A 21,079-nucleotide genomic window follows, 5' to 3' on the forward strand; every position below is an offset into this window, starting at 1 on the left:
GCCTTTAAATATTTGCCTGGGCCACTGCCAGGACCATGCTCCTGCTGCTTCTACTGGCGCTTTATTGCCCCCTCAGAGGAACCAGATTTCTTCCTCTTTCTTCTGCTTTCATACACGGAAAAATATATTTTATCATTTTCTAATAAAAGAAAACTACAAATTAAATTAAGTCCAGATATATCCATCGAAGAACAAACACTAAAATTCATAGTTTTGCTTTTATAGGAAAGTAAAATCTGAATCTTAAATACATAAATTGATTTATGTACATAGATTGTTTTCGGTGTACGAGTGCAGTTGCCGGGTTTCAGGACTCGGATGCAGAACGCTGAAGAAGCCTGTCTGTCCACGTCGCAGATTACAAATAAATTATCGCTTAATAGTCTTTTTACGCTCCTCGTTGCTTCTGCCATTCCTGGCCGGCAACTTTGATCCCCCATTTTACATTAGTGGTGGTCCTGTCTACAGGGATGATTCAATATGGAAATACACCTTGATTTTATTGCCCAGTCTTTAGTTTTATTTTCCTAACTTATTTAACTAGTAGTTTGTTTTCATTTAAATATGATCAAAACCAAACTGCATCTATTTTTTTAAACACATGCTTCTGACAAGGCTTTGACAATGGATATTTCATCTCAGTGTAATCTGAATGCTGATTCTGGTCATTTTGGTGGAATCTCATCCTGAGAAAGGAGACCCCAGCAGCTTTCAAATGGGTGAACGCTTTAAAAATTGATTTTAAATGAAAAATAAAATAATGACGAATTGCAGAACACTTAACATTTGATATGGAAAGCGGGTTTGCTGTCTATGTTTGCAATTCATTTGACTGCTCAAAAAGTAAAATAATGCTCTGAGTTCTACCTTTCAAATACTTACAGCATCCGAAAAATATTTATTTTATTTGTAAGCATTTAAATACAGAAATAATAAGGGTAATATTTCAAATTCAGTGCTATCATCTCATTGCATGGGATTTAAAAGCAGGCACTCCTCTAAAAATCGCCACAGGCTTAACTTTGTTGTGCAGTGTCGGCCATTTGAGGAGCATGGTGCTGATGTAGGTAATGTTGTGTGGAGGACCAGCCTCCAATGCCACAAACTTGCGTATGCAAAGGGGGATTGCAATCGAATTCATTGAATTCGATTTAAAAGCGAAATGAAAACGAGACTGACGACTCAATGGAGGGGCGGGGGCGTTGAATGCCTCTGTGGGCGTGGCGCACATAGCTGATATGCCCAAAGGCATGCGAGGCATGTGCCTCAAAAGGCAACAATAAGTACGAAAAAGAAGTGAAACAATAAAGCGCAATGTGAACCAGAAAAAAGGCTCCCAACAACATATTTAACGGCACTTTTGCGGTTATCTGTGGGCGGCAAAGAGTCGGGGGCGTGCCTGAAAATGAACCAAAAATGAAAAGGGTAAAAGAAGTCATTTGTTTGCTTGCTTATTTATTGACGATGATTTCATTGTTCTTATAATTCGATTGCACACTTAAAGGCTATTTACAGGATTCGCTTGCCTATGCTTAAGTTCATTTCCGCCCACGAAACTCCCACTCTGCGAGACTATTATTACAATTATACATTAACATTACATTGATTTTGTTTGTAAATTCTCACGTGCATTTCAGTTGCTTAGAGCTACAAAAATGTTAAACAAATTCGAACAGAACAAAAAAGAGAGCAATCAAAACCGGAAACGAGGAAAACTACATAGCGTCGCCGCCATTTTATAGCGCGCCGATTTCCGTGCGCCATATTGAAATGTCAGCGGTGTGAAGAGTCGCACTGCGGTCATCGTCATCGAAATTGCCACCAGCAGCAGATGCTGCACTTGTGAGTTTGGAGTGGCACCTGCAACAGGAAGAGGCAGAGATAGGGCAATAGAATGTGAGTACGAGGGAGTGGTAATGGCCAGTGGGGTCGGCGGGGTCAGTGGGGTCAACCGGTCAGAGATCAGACTTTTATTAATTTGCGTTAAAATTTGTCCAAATAGCGAGACCGCGACCGGACTGTCAGTCCGTGTGGAAACGTATTTATTTTTAATTAGCGACCGCTGACATTGCGGTCAAGTGCATTAAAAGCAATGCCGCGAAACGAGACTTTAAGCACCAACTGTACACTCCACAATTTTGAGCCATCAAATTTTATTTCGTAATTAAATAATAAACATTTAAAGATATATATTAAAGTTTTAAGAGCACGCATTGTTGAACACCGTTAATTAAAAGTACTTTTTAACAAACAATTTAATATGTATAGCTATACTTTCCGGTAAGTTCAAAATTTGGTATTTGCAAACGTTGAGCTATTTTTAGTGGGTGACCGACATAACTAATACTTTTTAACGATTTTTAAAGATACGTTTATCAATGGAGTATCTATGTTGACTTACTTGATCTCGAGTTGATCAGCTTCTGATTTTTCTGATCGATCTCGTCCCGGAAGAGCTGGGCGAACATGGTACCCTCTCTTTGCAGATGGGGAAACCGATCGATCTCCGCAACACAACGCAGCTCGAGCCCAAGTCTTGCTGGTGAGATTGTCCGCTTTTGCTGGATCAGCTTTTGCAATTGCAACTGATGGAAACGTGGCTCATTCGCGTAGAAATTCAACTGGGAAACAATGCGTCGCATGCTGTATCCATGGGCTACTATGGTGGTCTCAAAAGAGGGAAGTAAATCCACCAGAGAAACCTGCAAAAATAAAACGAATGCTAAGAAATTGATGGTAGATTTGGATGGGCTACGCATACCTTTATCCCATTGACGTACCAGGTAATCCGTGTGAAAAGGCTGGAAAAATCTGTACTACAGTTGACCTCTACGAAGTCATTAAAGCGATACGTTGAGTGAAAGCTGCTGATGAGTGGATTGTTCTGGGGAAGTGCTGGAATAATTAATTAAATATTTTAGAATTTGTAAAAGTTATATTGAGACATATCGAATTAGGATTTTTATGTTATGGCACTGCTTAGTGGTTTCATAAGTACAGCTATCAAGAACAGACATGTCTAACTAACCGAAGCAATGCTGAGTTGAGCTAAGAGGGAAAGCACCTGCAGTATCCTTGCTGTGAAAGGACCCCACTCACTTATGCGCGAGTGTGAGACAGATGACTTTTTCCCCGGCTGAGTGCATCTCAGTTCTCAGTTACGTCCTTAGCTAATTTTAAACGCACATTACACATGCAAATGGCGCACCTTTTTTGCTATGGTTCTCTATTTTGCTGCTGCTGTTCTGCTACGCTTCTGTTTGTTTTCCCCAACTTCTCTATTTGCTTTTGATAAATTTTTAAAAATATTTTAGCAACAGCAGCGCCGGGGAAAAGTAGCAGAGCCCGAGGCATGACTGCCCCGCATCTACAAGATATTTATTTTATATCAGCGGAAAAATAGATGATCATAAAACACATGCAGAGAAACATCCTGTGGGGCAAAAGTAAAAGCGAAATAAGGAAGGCAAAACGCACACGCTGCGAGGAAAAAAAAGGAGGAAAGAGAAGCAAGGAGGCACTGGCAGTGCTGGAGCTTTTCATTTTAGCGATATCCTTTTTAAGCATAAAGTGCTGCCGTAAATCACAGAGCCGCACACATACACAAAAACACACACACACACACAAAGCAGAGAACTATGGCAGGAGCAGGAAGGGTGCCCCCTGTGTGCTTGTGTGTGTACGGATGCGAATCACATGCATCTCTTGGTTACATTTTATGAACGCGCGCTGTTCCTCTCGCGAGCACATCCTGAATGGCTGGCTGCCTCGCATTCGCCTTCCTCACAGCTTATCCTGTGCGTGTGCAACACCAACCAGCCACCCACTTCACGGCAGCAGCAGCCAAGCCAACCAATCCACCCACTGGCCCACTGCACTGGCAGCCACTTTGCCAGCTCTTCATATATGCAAACGGCCCTGCATGTTTCTTGCAGTTTTCTTCCACCGTTGTTTACTATTAAAATATCACGGAAATTACACATTTTACTCTGTTTATGCTGTGCAGCAGCAAAAGGAAGCACGACGGGAATACGCCAACGAGAAATGCACCTACGCACTGAAAAAAAATTATTAGACTATAACTATGGTTGCCCTGGAGATTTCAAGTGAGTTATGAAATTTTTGATTTAAAAACAAGTAATCGAGTTCCTTTTAACTGGCAAATACAATAAGGAAATAAATATAAATTACATATAATGTGCTTCGTTTTTTAGCAGTTTTTATCTCAGTGATCCCGATGTTGTTCTGCATTTGCATCACGCCCACAAAGATAGTTTTTGAGCACGTGCCCGTTGGCGGTGGAGGCGTGGAGCTTGGCTTACCCACTGGCCCACTCTCGTTAATTTAAGACTAACAATTGGAATTGCATTTCATTACTCAGGCACCCCGTCGCTGCTCACTTGCCCAACCTGTTCCACCTGCAACGGCTGCATCATCTGGATTGTTGGACTCACCTTCGACGGTCATGTTGGCATCGCGTGCAGTTAGCTGGAAGTGGGGTGCATCGCCGGACACTTCGCACCTGTAGACGCCCGACGACTTGACGCCCAATAAATTGAGCTCCACGCGACAGGAGGATTCGTTGCACTCGTTGCCGTCATCGATCAGCTGCACGCCCTCCACTGCGAACGGAATGTAGGTGGGCGGGGTGAGGGGCGAGTATCTGCGAAGATTGGGTGATTAATTGAAATACTTTAGTAAATAGCTCTAGTGCTGTTAAAACTAGTTGCTAAGTCAGTTACAAAGAGAGAGCCTTAAAGGATAATATACAAGTATAATAAAAAGCAAATTATGTTAATTACTACAACGTATATTTAAGACAATTTATTCATGAGATCCAGTGAAAAAAGGAAAACATAGGGATATTTACTGAAAATTGGGTTAAACTATCGCATGTTTTTCACCTTTTTATACTGACAGATACATAGCAGACCGATAGCCCATCTACGCATTTATTGGGTTTCCTTTTAAAATTACCAGTGCTCTACTAAAAAATAGCCAAGCTGACAGCACTATAGAGTGGGTGTGGAGATGAGCTGGCAAAGTGGCCGCAAATTGCAAAGGTCCTCCTCCCTTATCCCTGCGAAAGCCAACTGATAATCTGCAGATGTGTGTCGTAGGCTTGGGTTAAAAGCTTTCAAAGCCATCAACGCAAACCGGCCAGGAAATGGAGGAATCGTTTCTCTTTTTCGCCACTAGCAGACAAGTGGCTTACATGCACTCAACCTTAACTGATTGCCAATGTGGGTTTGACGTGTGGAAAACCGGGACGAGTGGTCGAATCGATGGAAAAAGGGGCACGGCTGTGAGTCGAGGGCAGCCCTTTAATTTGTTTTGTATTGTGGATTGATGCTCATTAATCCCACAAATGCCTCAAAACATGTAAAAAGCGGAATCCACAACAAAAAGTGTTCAAGTGGAAAACTTGTCCAGCGCACACAAACACAGACACACACACTCGCAAACAGATGCCAAGTGGCTTTTCCCCTGCTACAAAAACCACATAAATAAAATCCTGGCTGCGGCAAAAAATCGTTGCCTACTTTTGTGCGCTGCTGTAGTGTTGATAAGTCGCCTTCGAGCGCCACTTGTTAATAGCCATGGTAGAAAAAGCGGCTGGGGGCCCTGGGCCCGATTTCGCATTATTTGCGGCTTAGGCGGTAACTGCGGCAGCAAATCAACAAATTTGATAAGCAATATAAACGGCAACCGCCGCCGACCGATGCTCGTTACAAGGGGATTTGTTTGGGACAGAGGCTGAATAATGCTCGAGTTTCTCTCTTACGGTCCACACACAGAAAAAAGGCAAGCTAAAGTACAAGTTAAATTAATTTCACTAAAAAAAGGAAGAAATCCATTGTGCTGTGATCCAGAAGGATACAATAAATGGTAAACTATGCGGCTAGTTTGATATGAACCTTTTGAATTCGTCAGTTGACATTTTACTTCAATGAAATCCAGGACCAAGTTTAGCCATTCTTAAAGTATTCTGTGATGTGTGATGGTGTGGAGTTGAGCCTATGGGTTTTGTAAAATAAAACTATTTCGTATGAAAGTTTTACTTAAATAATAATTTGAAACCTTCAACAGAAATCTGTGAGCCATTGGCAATTAGTTGCCTAAAAACTCAAAGAAGAGAAAAATGTTGCAAGTTATTTGTGAACTTCTGGCGCTCTTTTTTTGTTGCACTAGTGTTTGCCTTAATTTGCATTCGGCTGGCAAGTGCAAGTGGAATTGCAATTTGCCTCCAGTTGACTTTTACGTGCTGCTGTCTAATTAAAACTTTCGCTCGCCCCATGGGACTCACTAACTGTCTCGTTCCCTTTTATTTTTTCTTCATTTTTGCCAGCATTTCTCGCAGATTTTCTGTGTGCGGGAGTTCATGTATGCTATGTACTCTGCTCTACTCATTTTTAATTAAGCAAAATGCTAGACAGACACCGAAGATTTTTAATTTTCACATCGCAGTAGATAGAGCCGACAATGATGAAGTGTTATCATGGCACTTACTGCGGCTAACTTTGGGGGTCAAATGGCCTTTTAATCATCACAATTTGGCTGGCCAGCAGTCGAAATATGTGCTCTTTTGGGCAATTAATTTGTTGTTTGCTTTTTGGGCCGCTGCAAACGATGTGTGCATAAATAATAAATGCCGCTTAACGGCCAACTTGTGTGAGGGAACGATGTAGGGCTCGAAGCTCTCTGTTTGGCCAAACATTTAAATTAATTTGCCAACACAAATTAATTTATTTAATAATTAATTGAGCAAGAAAGTCGGTCGACAATGAACATATTTGCGGGTGCGTGTATTGTGCTTGCACAGCAAACCACTCGGGGGTCAGAGGTCACGGGAACCATGGCCCAGATTCCCGTGCATCTGACAGCTGCGTGTTGGAATAAATATAATGAATTATAGCTGGAAATAGTCGGCAGCAAAACTATCAGGTCCTGCGAATTAGTTATAACTATTGTGTAATTCACTCAATAAAAATGTTCTAGTATTTAAATAAATATTTTATGATATTGGTGCAGTTGCATAAATTATAATCGATTAATAAATATTTTTAGTTGAATTTAATGTGGCATCAATTTAGATCAATCAAATTGATTATTAGCCTGCCTGGTATAAATAACTTTAATAATTATGTGGCGTACTGTACAAAATACTGTACAAAAATGCATATGTAGTGCCATTTCTGTACTTACCTAAAAAACTCCTTTCCGTTTTTGTACCACTTAACCGAATTTAACGTGTGACCACTTATGTCATAGCTGCAGGATAATGTCACGTTATCACGAAAATCAACAATTTGTGGCACATTGATGTCAGTCACACGTAGACACTGAATGCGCCGCACAACTGGCAGGGTGGAAATGTTGGGTTTTTCCGGGGAGAGAAGAGCAAAACATAGGGGAGAATGTTAGTCCCATGCAGCGAGATGAAAAACGTCAGATAAAATGATGAGAAATGCCATAAAAATGGTGAATATAAAAAGAATAAATACGAAAAACTGAAAACGAAATGGAAATGTTTTGCATTCGTCTGCTTTAAATTGAGGCATTAAACCAGTCCCACAGAATCTCGAATCCCTGTCAGAGATTGTGTGGTAATAAAAAATTATCATTTGGTTCTTTTTCGAATGGCAAGGGAAAGAAACGTATTCCCTAATAGACAAATGAGTGCAAAATAAAGAAAAATTCTTTTTGGGTTCATCGATTTTGTCATTCGAATGAGTGAAATAAAAATTATTACTTTGTGTCATTTTTTTGCATACATTTTTTGCTCAACATTTAAATTGTGAAACAAAATATTTATGCAAACATATTTTTGGGTATAATTAAAATACGATTTCCTATAAAATATTTAATATCTTCGTTGTCCTATACAGTACATTTTGGTTACAATGGCTGCCACAAATATTTTGCCCCTTTTCCCGGCTTAGTCTTATTGTTTCAAATTGAGAAACACTCCTAATCGCTTCTCTGTATTTTAAGCTTATCAAAAGGAAAATGGAAATGGCACGAATTAAAGCATTGCAGAGGGAGAAATGAGAACAAGTGCAACCGACGCACAACTCCTAATTGAATGAACTTGTAGAAATGCCGAGCACTAAAGCTCAGAGTTTTCCAACAACAAAAACGCACTAAACGCTGCCACCAACAACAATAGCAACAACAGCAACCAACCGCGTGCTGGTTTTTACAATTTGCAGAGCGCTTTTAAGTGCAAACAGACAGAGCCAGAGAGAAACGGGTGCAAAAAAAAGGGGGAAAATGCCGGAAAAAATGGTTAATATCATTAGCTGCAATGGGTTTTTGTTGCTGTTGCCGCGGTGTTTTTCCATCTCCTTATATTACGCTAAATGCCGAACTTGCTGCCAGTACGGAATTTCCATAATCCTGGCCCTGTCCGTTGCTGCAGCTGAAGTTGCAATTGCAACTGGAGCACACTGCCGCATGATAAGCAAGAAATCCGCGAGACGTCGCCAAGTGGAAGCCAACAACTTGTGCATAATTTTCGCAAATCGCATTAGGTAACAGCAGCAGCAACACCAACAGCAGCAGCAGCAGTGGCAACAAAAACAGCACCTGCAGCAACAGTTGCAACTGCAACACTCGTGAATTTAATTTGTCGCAGTTTACAGTTGAAATAACTTGCAAGGATGTCAAAAGTTGCAATTGCCGAAGGCACCACGAGCAGAGTATTTATTTTTCGGCTTGCTCGAGTTCGTCCTTCGAGGAAAAACTCTTTGAGTTGGTGCAACATCTGGAAAATGGGAAAACGGGCGAGACAAACTTGTTTAAACTTTCAATAGACAAACAGACAAAAGTGCCTGCCTGGCTGTGATTCTGATTCCAATTCTGATTCGGTTTTCAATCCCTGACATGAGTCCTTTGAAGCATGTCAAAGCAGCCGACGAACAACAAGAATAGGAGCAGCAGCAGCACCAACAAGGACGACAATGGCAAACACATTTGCAAATGGCAGCGGCAACCGCAGCTTAATGACAGCCGTAGAGGAAAAGTAAATGGAAAACTTCACCTGCGCGACTAAAAAGACAGGACACAACTGTTGTTTGCGGTTGTACGAGTGTTTGTGTGTGTGCGTACCGATGCCGACTGCTTGTGTATGTAAATAATAAAAATAAGTACATCAAATACAGACAAACGAAACTTTTTGCACGGCAATCAACGCACTTGAGTGAACTTTGCTGCCTAACAACGAAGGCCAGGAGCAAAACCAGCGGCTCAGACTGAGGATGAATCCGAGTCGGAGGAAAAACCAGGACCAAGACAAGATGGCAAGTCAATTTCTTGATGCTCCTGTGCACTAGAAAAAACGCTGCAATACTAAGCGCATATACAAAACTGTATAATATCTTCCTCTATCTTCTTTTAATTTTAGCTAATGATTTGACACTTTTATTATCTTTTAGTATATTCCTAAAAAAATTTAATTTTATTGGTCTTTTTGACCAAATTCGTTTCGTGTTTTGATACAGTTAGAATGAATGTGCTCTTTATATATTAAGTGATTTCGAGTGAAAAATTCTTGAACTCTGGCTATCTGCTATTTTATTTATAATTTTCCTTAGTGATGATTTCCCATTCCGTTTGTCTGGCGGTTCGCTCTTGGACTCGGAAAAGAAAGAAGACATCTCAGCCAGTTCTAATGAAAGTCAAGGGCCAAAAGCAGTTCAATAAGCTCTTCTACTTCGAAGGATTTGAGACCTCTTTAATGGGGACTCCAGGATCCGAATAGTTGGTAAAGGACGAAATGTATTTCGCCTATACCTTCCGACTGAGATCAAATCCGCTTTAAGCATTTGCCACGACGAACGAACGATAAACGCTCGAACAGACAAATCTGCAGTAAACCAAGGGAAAAGTAAGCAGCCTAAGGAGCCGGAAAAGCGGGAAAATCGAGGGGCCAAGCGTCTATAATTTGCATACAAATGCGGGGCCAAGAACGACAAGTGGGACATTGGATTCCGGGCGCCAGTTTGGATCGAGGTGGGAGTTTGTTATAGTTTGGCTCTGGGCTATACTGCGGCAAACAAACACAAATAAAGATGCTAATCTCAGCAAAGCGCAGTGGCTTCAGAAAAAAACAAAACAAAAAATCGAAAAAAAACTAAAGGAAAATCGAGCAGTTAAACGAGCAACACGAGCAGGCCAAGTTAGCTAGAAAAAGCTTGGCCAAAAAGCATGGTCGAGATTTCTCAGCTGATGCGTGGCTGTGTTGTTTTTAGCTTCCATTTCCCAGTGTTTTTGCACCAAATCCCATTTGGTATGCAGCTGGAAACGCGTGAAAGTTTAAACTTGAGAATAGAGACCCCAGCCGTCAGTTTTGCTTCAACTGCAACTGCAACTTCAGAATTGGCAAGCGGCTTTGTCAGACTTGTGCCCGAATGACATGTAGATGCTACACCCAATTTTCGAGGGCGGAAATGTGTAATTTTTGTGTGCAAACATGGCACAGACATCGCAGCGTTTACACAGCCTTCGGGGAGAATGGGGAAACGCACACTTACTAAAATTGAAGACACTTATAAAATCGGCAATTTGTTTAAATAAACTTTATGGCACTTGGGGCCGGCAACGACTCCTCGTTGTTGTAGCCAAATATTTATTTTCGTAGCAGGCAGCCACTGTTTGCAGTGAATTTTAAGAGCGTCTATAAATTTTAGAAAAGTGCAAATAAAATATAGCGACCGGCAGAGAGACGATTTTTACACAGTGGGCTAAATCCTTTAAGGCGTATTCCGGGTTGAAATTGTCGCTTTTATGTTTGGTTTATGCAAATGTTCTGCCATCGCCGACGAGTGTCCTGGCATTTGTCAATGTCTGCGTCTACGTCCTTGTCCTTGCCATTTGAGGTTCCTCAAACAATGCATGAGCTCGTTAAAGGGGAAACCCAACCAACTGTGCAGATCATTTGACATTTTGTTCGACACTCTTTTTTTTGGTAATAAATACGTTTTGCATATTGCAAATTTGAATAACCAAATATTGTTCAATAAATTGACAGAATAGTGAAAGGGGTCAATTGAAATTTAATTTGAACGGGGACGAAACAAAAGCGCTGAAAATAAACTTCGCCAAAATGATTTGGCAGTCAATATATTTTCGTTTAAATTCTGTTAGAAACGTTTAATCGTGTTAAATGCTTCACGGGGAGATTTCTGAAACTTTTTTAATATTTTCTCATTATTAACTGCACGTTTATGACTTTTTGCTTTGCACAAAAATGCCAACTTTACATATTCCAGAACTGTAATGTGGTAAAATTATGAGTATTAAATATTTGCTCTTACATTTAAAACTCTGAAAATCCGTAATAAATGTTTATAAATAAAATGTTCTATTTTTAGCAGGTCCTTTTTTCTTGCTACCAGCTTTGACTTGTTTTTTATATTTCCTTCGCAGAATATTGCTCATCCGCCGTGTTGCTAGAGCAACAAAAGTGGAAAAATAAAGCTTATCTGTGGCAGACACATTAAAGCTAATTGAAATTATTATTTTTATTTGCATTCCAAGTTCTGTACGTTTCGGTTCATTTTGTCTTTCATTGGGCCATAATTAAAAGTGTATTTAAAAAACAATTTCGGCGGCATAAAATTAACATAAATTGATGCGGTCGAGGTCGGGTCAGCAGAGAAAATCGGCAGCGACCGGGTCAAGAGGCGGCGACACCCGAACAAACACATTTATTGCTATGCTAATTTCGTGTTCGGGTCACACAGAAGCCAAATGCACAAAAGCGGAAACGGAAATGCCTAAATGACTATAGTCATAGTGTAAGTGTGTGTGTGTGTGTATATGTAAGCGGGAGCCACAAAGTTGCCGACATCGTGGACTTTGTCGTAAAAAAGGTTTGCGGCGGCTTGCCAAAGGATTAAAAGCAAAAGGCAATAAAATGAAAAGTTTCAAATATTTTCATTATTACGGCCCAGGACCGGGCTCTCCATAGGAGATATCCTGTGGCCAGGACTTTAACGTTAACTTACCCAGCAGCATGTGCACTCCCAGCTGCAGCAACCATCGGCCCAGGTCCATTGTGGGCAGCCGCCTTTAAAGTCCCCAGCTGATTTCGATCCTCCTCTCTGGCCACATGGAACAATATCGAGGCGGGACGATGTTGATGGGATGGCGGGAAACTTTGCTCCTTTTTGGCCAAACTCAATGGCCGGCCATATTTTCTATTAGTCCAAACTTTCGGGGGCAAAACTTTTTCTGCTCTACGCGCCGCCTCTCATGATTACATCGTCCTTTATCTACATGGATATAGTTTCGATATCGATAAATGCCATTGACAGGTCAGCAGGCCAATGAGCTAGAAAAATAAGTGAAGAGTGTTAGCTAAAAAAAATCTTTCACTTTGCCTTTTTGTTTTAAGGTTATTCAATTTTAAAACTTTTTTGGTGTCAAAGCGCAAAATACATTCATTGTCTAATAACTGTACACAGAAAGAAAAGTGGGTCAGAAGCCGTACTGAAATACGAGTTAAAATGTGATATATAATCCATTTATAACATTGTAATGACAAAGCATTGATTCTAAACTATCACAAATACATGTTATAACCTAAATGATCTATTACGACCATTGTTCTCTGTGCATCTATAGACCACTCCCTCACCCGCACAAGTCTGACTTTTGTAAAGTTTCGGCTGGGCTCCATTTTTTATTAAACTTTTCTCGGCTATTTTTTTCGCTTTCATTCTGTTTGGCCACTGCATTTGTTTATTGTCATTGTCAGCGTTATTTAAACGTTGACAGTTTCAAAAATACACCGAGCTCCAGCAGCAGCATAGGCAAAACAAAAAAAAAATTCAAAATATAGCAGACAACTTTGTCTGCTTCAGAAGCCAAAAATTCCCATAGCTGGCCGAGGTCCTGGCAAAATCTCAAAGTCTGGGGAACAGACATCCTGACCTCGGCAGGACGCTTCAGGCATTGTGGCACAAAGTCCTTTAATGCTCTAATCAAATTGTGGCTTCTTTTTTGTGGGCTTCCCCTCGCTAAAACTCTTGTTATTGTTGCTGATGCTGTCCTCATTGTTTTGGTTTCATTGACGCGTTTATTAAAATTACCGTGGCAAAGTTTTTGCTGCGGAACGGCACTTTATTTTTCAAAAACAGACGGAGAGCCCCTGAAAGATGAGATGGCCGTTGGCAACTAAAATTTTTCGCTTAATACACAGGTGGTCAAGTAATCTAAATAAACAAATTACAATTATTATTGGTCCAGACAGAAACAGGTCAAGAAAAGAAGGACTAACTGCAAAATGTACCAGTAAATATTTGATTATTTTAGCCATATTTAAATCAATACACACGTAAGTGATACGGAGATGCAAATTAAGAAAAATATATATTACAAAAGACAATAACTGACTAATATTTTATATTCATTGCATACATTTTTGAGTCTTGCAAGAAAAACAAAACCTTTTTTATGTTATAAATTCATAAATGTTGTACAAAGCTTTATGTTTGTTTCATCAAAGCTGTAAATTGTTATCTATCGTTTTAGATGAGTAAGCAAACCATATCATTGTCAAATCGAAAAGCGAAATGGCATTGTTCTTCTGCTAAGACGAGTTTGAACACTTGTTAATTGAATTATTTCTATGCAATTTATATTGCTGATTGACAAGATCTGGACGAGCAGTATATGCCAGACAATAAAAATATTTTGACAAAAATATGATTTGCAATTCCCCAAGCCAAGAATGCCACTCAAGCATGCACATGACAGATAACGAAATCAAATAGAGGACTACGCAAATGCACAAAAATACTAGAGAGCAGACAACAATCGAAATGGTTCGAATTGATTGTTGCAAAATCAGACTATGCTTATGCAATTAGACAAATGCTTTGTGAGACTGACTTGCTGATGAATCACCAGGACTTTTCCCCTAGGCGCTCAAAATCTCGAAAATCGTCTGTCTTCCAATTATAATATAAATATCAAATTAATGGCAATATCAGGTCGCACTTGACGTTTCCATTTCCATTTCGATTTCAAGTGGTAGTTGCAGTTGTTTGGCATATCAATTTGCTCTCAATTTGTTTTGCATTAACATGGCGTATACGCAACATGTTTCCCATCGAAGTAGACAATGTCAAGCACTCACACATACAATCATATCCGCATGACCCTAAATGTAACTCACGCACACATGCACACCCAGCGCGAGAGAGAGAGTGGGAAAACGATAGTGACTTAAACAGCTCTGCTTGAAGCTGAGTTAATTACTTAATGGCAATGTAATGTATACACATACATAATTAACAAACATTTCATTGACTGGCTTAAATGACACACATGCACACCAACACACACGTCTGCAGTCCTCTCTTTCCCGCATACGTACCCCTCTCTTTCGCTCCGGATGTCTAAAACTGACTTTTGAAATATTTATGCACTTTCAGTCTGCCAATGCTGCTGCACTACCATTTTGCGTTCTATTACAATATTTGCATAAATCCATAATTTCACAGCACGTGTGCGATAATTTTGATATATTACATTTTCAACTTGAATTTAAATTTTAAAATTTGGACGTCAATGCCCTGTGTGTTCTTCTTTTGTCTGTTGACGTCGATTTAAAAACAACAGATGAACCGTACCGTATCGCTCGGCAGCGCTTTCCCTTCGTACCGCTCCGCACCAAAGTTGCCGTAAAACTGACTACTGCCAGCGGACTCCGGATTCGGGATTCCGGCACGGATTCTGGGGAACTCTTTGATGGTGCGGTTATACTTTCGCAGGACCTCCGCCGACACAGCTTCGTTTTGAGTCGGGAATTTCACAGAGATTTCTCTCATTTGGAGAACGGTATTGAAAGAGAAGGCCAAAGGCCGTGTCTTTGGGCGCGGTATGGCTCTTGGATTTTCTCTGGTCTTAATGGTGTTAAAAACAGTTGGGATGCTGCTTCTGTTAGTTTGTGGCTTTGTAGCGTCTGTTCGGGTTCTGTAATGTAAGGCTAACAGAGTGGAGACTTTTAAATCAACAGATGTTAGGCCGGGACTTTAATGTTAGTGCTAACATTATGGTTGATCTTAACAGAGTATGTAAAAAAGAGTAACAGAATTTGATTTTTGTTTTGTGAACTTTAAACTATATTACTACATAAAAGCTATAATTATAAGGAATGCTTTGGCTACAACTAAAATAAAATAATATTATAATATTTTTTTAAAATTTTAGTGAAATTCCCCCTACAGCTTTTACTAACTTCATATATGATAATATATTAACTATAAATAAGGCATTAAAGTATGCGCTATGGCAAGAACATAACAAAATAAACTACTTCCTTTTGCTCAAAAAAAAAATACTGAGTAAATCCCTCAGATAAAATCCAATACAAAGTTGCTTAGCAGGAGAATTAACCCGCGACGGCCTTGTGCACCGAAGTAGACAATTGAAAACAACATTCTCTACCCAATGTCAACCCACTCGTGGCGATGTGGCGGCCAAATCCTATTAGCCACATGCCACTCCTTGTCGCTGTTGGCCGCATTTTGGCCGGCAGACACGGCGGAATGCATCCTGCAGCTTAAGCCGCAGCTGCAGTATCAGCTTGGCTCGAAAAGAAATGGAATTTCGACGGCAAGCCGCTTAGTTTCTTATCGATTTCATTTGTTTTGCTTGAAAAGGGCTGCCGGCTATGGGGCGGAAATGCAAGGGGGCGTGGCGGTGTATTCGGCGAAACAAATGGCAAATGGCTGCAGTTATCAGTCACTCACAGAGTTGCAGCTGCTGCTCTTGGCAAGGCCAAACCGGGGTTATCTCATTTTATTCCCGATCCTGCAGCTGAAGTCTCTGCAGCTGTCAGCCAGGCTGATGTTAATGTTGTGCTGTGGTTTGTTCAACTCCTGTCATTCCGATGAAACACACTGTCATTGTTGCAGACACTGAAAAAAATGGCAAGCAGAATAATAATTCTTATATATAATTAATTTTACTTACAAAAGGTGTGCGTGCAGTGAAAAATACCACTAAAATCTATTACAATCAGAGAATAATAAAATAAAAATGGGATCAACCGTGAATAAATAATAATAATTGGAATAACTTCGTGCTTCCAATCAATTTGTCCAATAGTTGTCGTGTACAACTTTTAATACAATAACGACAGCCAAAACTTTTAAGATAATTATTTTCTTTCATTCATTAAGCTGTCAAATAAAATATCACCCCTATAATGCAAATGAGTTTACCTTTAATGGGCTGCAAGTTGATGGTTAAATTAAATTGTGTTAAAAATAAAATCAACTCAAATCAATTCAAATGAATTTTCCACTCAGCTCGACCGGCAATAATTAATTTTTGTACATTTTCGTCACAGCCACTGCTAGCTTGTTAAAAATCAATAAAGCTTATGGGCTTAATGAGCTCGCTAGGTGATGTGGCACGCCCTCGACGTTCGTTCGCATTAAGCTGATTTAATATTCAAGTATTTATTGAATATATTTCACACATTTTGCCACCAACTTACATCGCCATAAACTGAAAATAATCGAGCATATTTATTTAATTTCAGGCATTATTGTCGCCTGTCCTCTCCAGGGAATTGGGCTGGGTCACGAGGCGAGCTCGTAAAGTATGTGGAATTTGGCACAATCCGATTACTTAGTCCACTGCAGGTATCCAATTTTCGCGGATATTTAATTTAGTATGATTTTGTAGTTGCTGCATGCAGAAATTTAGTACGTTTTTGAATGTAATTTTCAGATATTTTAGAGTGTGCTTTAACTACCAATATATGTGACCGTGACAATTTTTTGCTGCGGTAACCCTAAAGTGCACTTAAATGCTTTAAAAATTGATTAAAACGTGGGCCAGAAAGTATGCCGATGCAATGGTAAATATATGACCACAGCGATTTCCCCCCGGTCAAAGGCCATTCTCGTATTTTGTCGTTGTTGTCGCCGGTAAAGTTCTTGCGGTAAAGTTTTTATTTTGGCCTTTTTTCCGGGCAATAGCTGCATATCCGTAGATGGCACGTGAGTTTCCCGTACCCGGCGCATGACCAAGGGACTAATGGCACTCTCACACACTCGCACACTTGTCACGTGTTTAGACTACAACAAATATGCTAAAAATGTTATGCCAAAAGCCATGCAGGCGATGGCACGATGGCTAAAGGGAGCAGGGCATTTGGATTTTGCATTTTACAGCACCCGAAGGCAGCGCAGCTGCTAAACTTGGCGCCGTTTGTTGCCATTTGCGAAAATGCGCGCGAGTATTTTAAAAATGCATTCCCCCACCTCACAGAATCCTGAACAGGACACATTCGACTCCATCCCATTCCACCCATCACGTTTTGGCCAAGTTAAGGAAGCCGGGTTAGGAGCTAAGCTCATGCTCATATGATACTGAACAAAAATTATGCACTAAACATTAAGAAAAATGTTATTTAAGGAACAGGGATCTAATTAGGCACTATCAGTACAAAGAACTTACATAAGAATATATGTAACTAATGATATAATGGTGTGTTTAAATTTAAATTGACATAGCATTCGCAAAAACTAACAAAGAAAAAGGAATGTGGAAAATTAGAGAACTTTTACTGTATTACAAAAAAATAGTTTAAGACCTTTTTTTAAGTTGAAGCCTTTTCTTCTTTTCATATGCTTTTCCATTTTCGAATCGTGTCATTGAGGCACAAGGGTTTCGCTAAGGATCAACCATACGTGAATGTGTCGTGTCATCTTGGTTCCTCGGGGATTAATGGAGTTGCAGCAGACGTGTCGTGTGGGTGGTCCCAACATGACCAAGAACTGCCCCTTCCGACGGCGTGATAAACTTCAAACATGATCGGGCGAAATTTACATTGAGTCAAAGTTTGGTGGCTAAAAAGTTCTTGGCTCTTGATTTTTCATGAACTGCTGTGGCCGTCTTCGTCTGGCCCTCTTGGCGGCTCATTATACAGATGAGAGGGAGGTTGGGCATGGGTTTTTGGCCACTTGGCAAGATGCTCGCCACATTCCTAGGCAAATACTCGTAAATAAGCAGCCGCTGTGGCAACAATAATGCGACTATTGTCGCTGCTGCGCCCAAAAGTATGCAGCGAAATGCGAAAAACGAAAAAGGAGCCGCGGCAAGTTTATTAAAAATCTGAGTTTTCCCCGCCTTTCACCCACGGGCCCTGGTGTATTATTATTGTTTTCCTTTTTGGCCTTTCTTGCGCCTGTTTTATTTCATTCATGCTGTATTTTTTGCTATTTATTTTTTTTTGCTTTTTGATGTTTTTCGACGTTGGTTTGTTTTTATACCCTGCCGTTGGGCAGTCTATTTTTCTAAGAATTTTGTTAAATAACTAAATTTATTTCTGCAGCCCAATTATGTTATAGAAATACGTTAATTAACCCATTTTCTTCATTATATCAAGCAATATAGGCTTGCAATTTTTTGCTTTTTAGGATTCCTGAAAATTCACGTAAGTTTAATTATCTCAAAGTAATTTTCAAGTTCATTTTTTTTTTAAATGGCATTTTAATTATACTTCTTCTATACCAGTTGATTAAAAGGGCATTTTACCAGTCGAATGTATTTTCTTTTTTTTTATTGCACCACTTGGCCCGGCTAGCGCTACATGCACTTGAGTTTCATTTGCTTGTTCTCCAGAATGGCCTCCGTTCACCACTACCACCCCCTGTTCGTCCTTCGTCCTTGCTGCCCCCGCCTCCCCCCTCACAATGTCAGAGAGTGCATTAAAAATTGTAGTGGCCCGAAAAGTTTTATGTACATAGCCAGAAAAAGAGGGATAGAGGGAACCAGCGAGCGCCAAAAGAAAACCACAACAAAATGAAGTCGAAATGTTGCTGCCTGCTGTTGTTTCGACTGTTGTTCTTGTTGTTGCCTTGTTCTGGGCCATTATTAATGCCCATGATGTCGTTGTTGTTCCTGATGCTGTTGCAACTACTGCGGTGCAGTTCACTTTGTTAAATTATGTGCAGCATTTGTGGGCGCACTTTTTAGACCCGGCGACTGACCTTCGATCGCCAACCAACCCAACTCAAAACCCTTAACCATTCCCCTTTTTCGTGGAGCATTTTACTGAAGAAGGAGAATAAAATTAATTATTATTCGTACAAAAAACAGCCTCAAGGATGACTTATGAATATAATTTATAGTGATTACCATTTATGAATATTCAGTAATGGGAAATACTTAAAAAAGCGATTACTTACTAAAATATTTTTAAAATGTAATAGCTTTAATTCTTATCTGAAATTAAATAAGCTTAAGATCAGATAATTTCGATTTGCGTAAAGACAAATTCTATTAAGTTAGAAATAAATTTTAATATTTTAAATGTAGTAGCTTTTGCCACAATTTGAATCCGAAACCCAACCATTGAAATTCACTTCAAATTTGGAGCATACAACCGATGTGGGTATAAATTGGTTTCGAATAAAATTGAATAAAATTGATGCGATGGAATCCAAGTCCAAGCGGCGATCCCCAACAATCAGTACTCATGAAGGAGAAGTTCCTGGAAAGTCCACCCACCCTGAGGACTCGAAAATTACAGCTAATCACTTCGCAAATCCCACAAAAATAACTTCCATCAAGAGCCCCATCAAGAACTCCGAAGAACCATCGATGAAGCCAGAATCCAAGAGAGCTATTGCCTCCATATGGGACATAGAATCCGCAGGAGGGGATTCAATGCTAAGTCATTGTCAAAGTGAAGGTAACGTTGAAGATCAAGGTCAGGAGCAAGAGGTCATGTTGGAGACTAGCATATTTACTGGAACCTCAGAACGCATTGAACCGCACCGACATTACGGCGTCTATTTGTTACGCAACCGCTTCGACGCAATACAATTGCTCACCAGGAATACGAGCTCCAGTGCGGATGACTACGGCGAGCAGAGGGTCATTTCGGAATACCGGGAAATGCGCTGTGAATTCCGAGTCTGGTCTCCCTTCCAATCCAAACTGGCAGCTGGAATAATGGGTGGTGTCAGTGATTTGCATCTGCAAATTGGCTCAAAGGTCCTATACTTGGGAGCTGGATTTGGTCGATCGGTGTCCCACATCTCGGATATAGTGGGTGAATCCGGAATGGTTTATGCTGTGGAGCAGATTCCTTGGGCTGGTAGTCAGCTGACCGTACTGGCCAATCGTCGTTCAAATATCGTACCCATAGTCGAGGACGCTACCATGCCATATAAATACCGTTATGAGGTTCCCGCCTGCATTGACATTATCTTCGCTGATCTTCCGCCTTCGATTCTCATTCGAGCTCTGATGCTAAACGCTAGACACTTCCTGAACCCCGGTGGTCACTTTGTGGCCTATTTACATTCGCCTAATAGTCAAGGTGTGGTTTTTAATAAGGATTCCTTTGCCGCCGAGAGGAGACTCTTAAAGGAGAAGCAGCTGGAACCAAAAGAAATGGTTCTATTGGAGCCCTTTAAGGCCGGTTATGCCTTTGTTGTGGGCGTGTACACACGTAAGGATGTTTCCTTGTAGATATAATTATACATGTTTCATGTTACTTAAAATCATTAATAAATTTAACCTTTGCGTTGCGAAGATGCGTATCTCTCTTTCATAAGTATAACTCCTATACATATAAGGCAACCTAAGCTAGGACATATCTGATTGTAAGATATATATATTATATTATTATCCAATATTGTACATGTAAAACAAGGTTAATTATTGACAAGCCCAGTTGCTTATTCAGTAGATTTTATTTCCATTGGATAATGGTTAACTGTGCGCAGAATTGAATTAATCTGAAATTATTTATGCCTTAGTGCCGAGCGAGAATATATCAGCATATTAATGAATATAGCTTGCATATAATTAATGAATTAAGTGAAATGCCTCACCCATGCAATACCATTTGCACATATGCGAAGAGCTCTTGAACGACTAAATCACTCGAATTGGGGTTAATCAAATATATATTTTTTTTCGAATGAATATATAATTGTATTATCGCTCGAATGCTTTTCCTGATTATTTCTGCTATCAATTAGCAGCAGACTTCGAAACAGTTTATATAAATTACATGTTTAAACTGCATTGGCAACTC

General features: G+C 40.1%; 2 protein-coding genes across 3 annotated transcripts; one reads left to right on the forward strand and one right to left on the reverse strand.

The window, feature by feature from the left end:
- Positions 1–1,464: 1,464 nt before the first annotated feature.
- LOC117143708 lies at positions 1,465–14,680 on the reverse strand. Of its 2 annotated transcripts, none has more exons than XM_033308506.1 (7): positions 14,643–14,680; positions 12,012–12,337; positions 7,207–7,360; positions 4,455–4,663; positions 2,762–2,895; positions 2,402–2,702; positions 1,465–1,860 (listed from the first exon to the last, which is right to left on the reverse strand). In XM_033308506.1, the coding sequence occupies exons 2-7, from the start codon at positions 12,058–12,060 to the stop codon at positions 1,694–1,696; spliced, it is 1,014 nt and encodes a 337-aa protein (XP_033164397.1). In that variant the 5' UTR covers positions 12,061–12,337; positions 14,643–14,680; the 3' UTR covers positions 1,465–1,693. The 2 variants fall into 2 exon arrangements, with proteins under 2 accessions (XP_033164397.1, XP_033164396.1); XM_033308505.1 differs by having other exon boundaries at positions 14,387–14,671.
- A 4,694-nt stretch (positions 14,681–19,374) lies between these two features.
- On the forward strand, positions 19,375–20,567 carry LOC117143980 (rRNA 2'-O-methyltransferase fibrillarin). The gene has a single exon (XM_033308918.1). The coding sequence runs from the start codon at positions 19,465–19,467 to the stop codon at positions 20,506–20,508; it is 1,044 nt and encodes a 347-aa protein (XP_033164809.1). The 5' UTR covers positions 19,375–19,464; the 3' UTR covers positions 20,509–20,567.
- Positions 20,568–21,079: the final 512 nt, after the last annotated feature.

The sequence above is a fragment of the Drosophila mauritiana genome, chromosome 3R, assembly GCF_004382145.1.
Source record: "Drosophila mauritiana strain mau12 chromosome 3R, ASM438214v1, whole genome shotgun sequence".
NCBI classification, from domain to species: Eukaryota; Metazoa; Arthropoda; class Insecta; order Diptera; family Drosophilidae; genus Drosophila; species Drosophila mauritiana.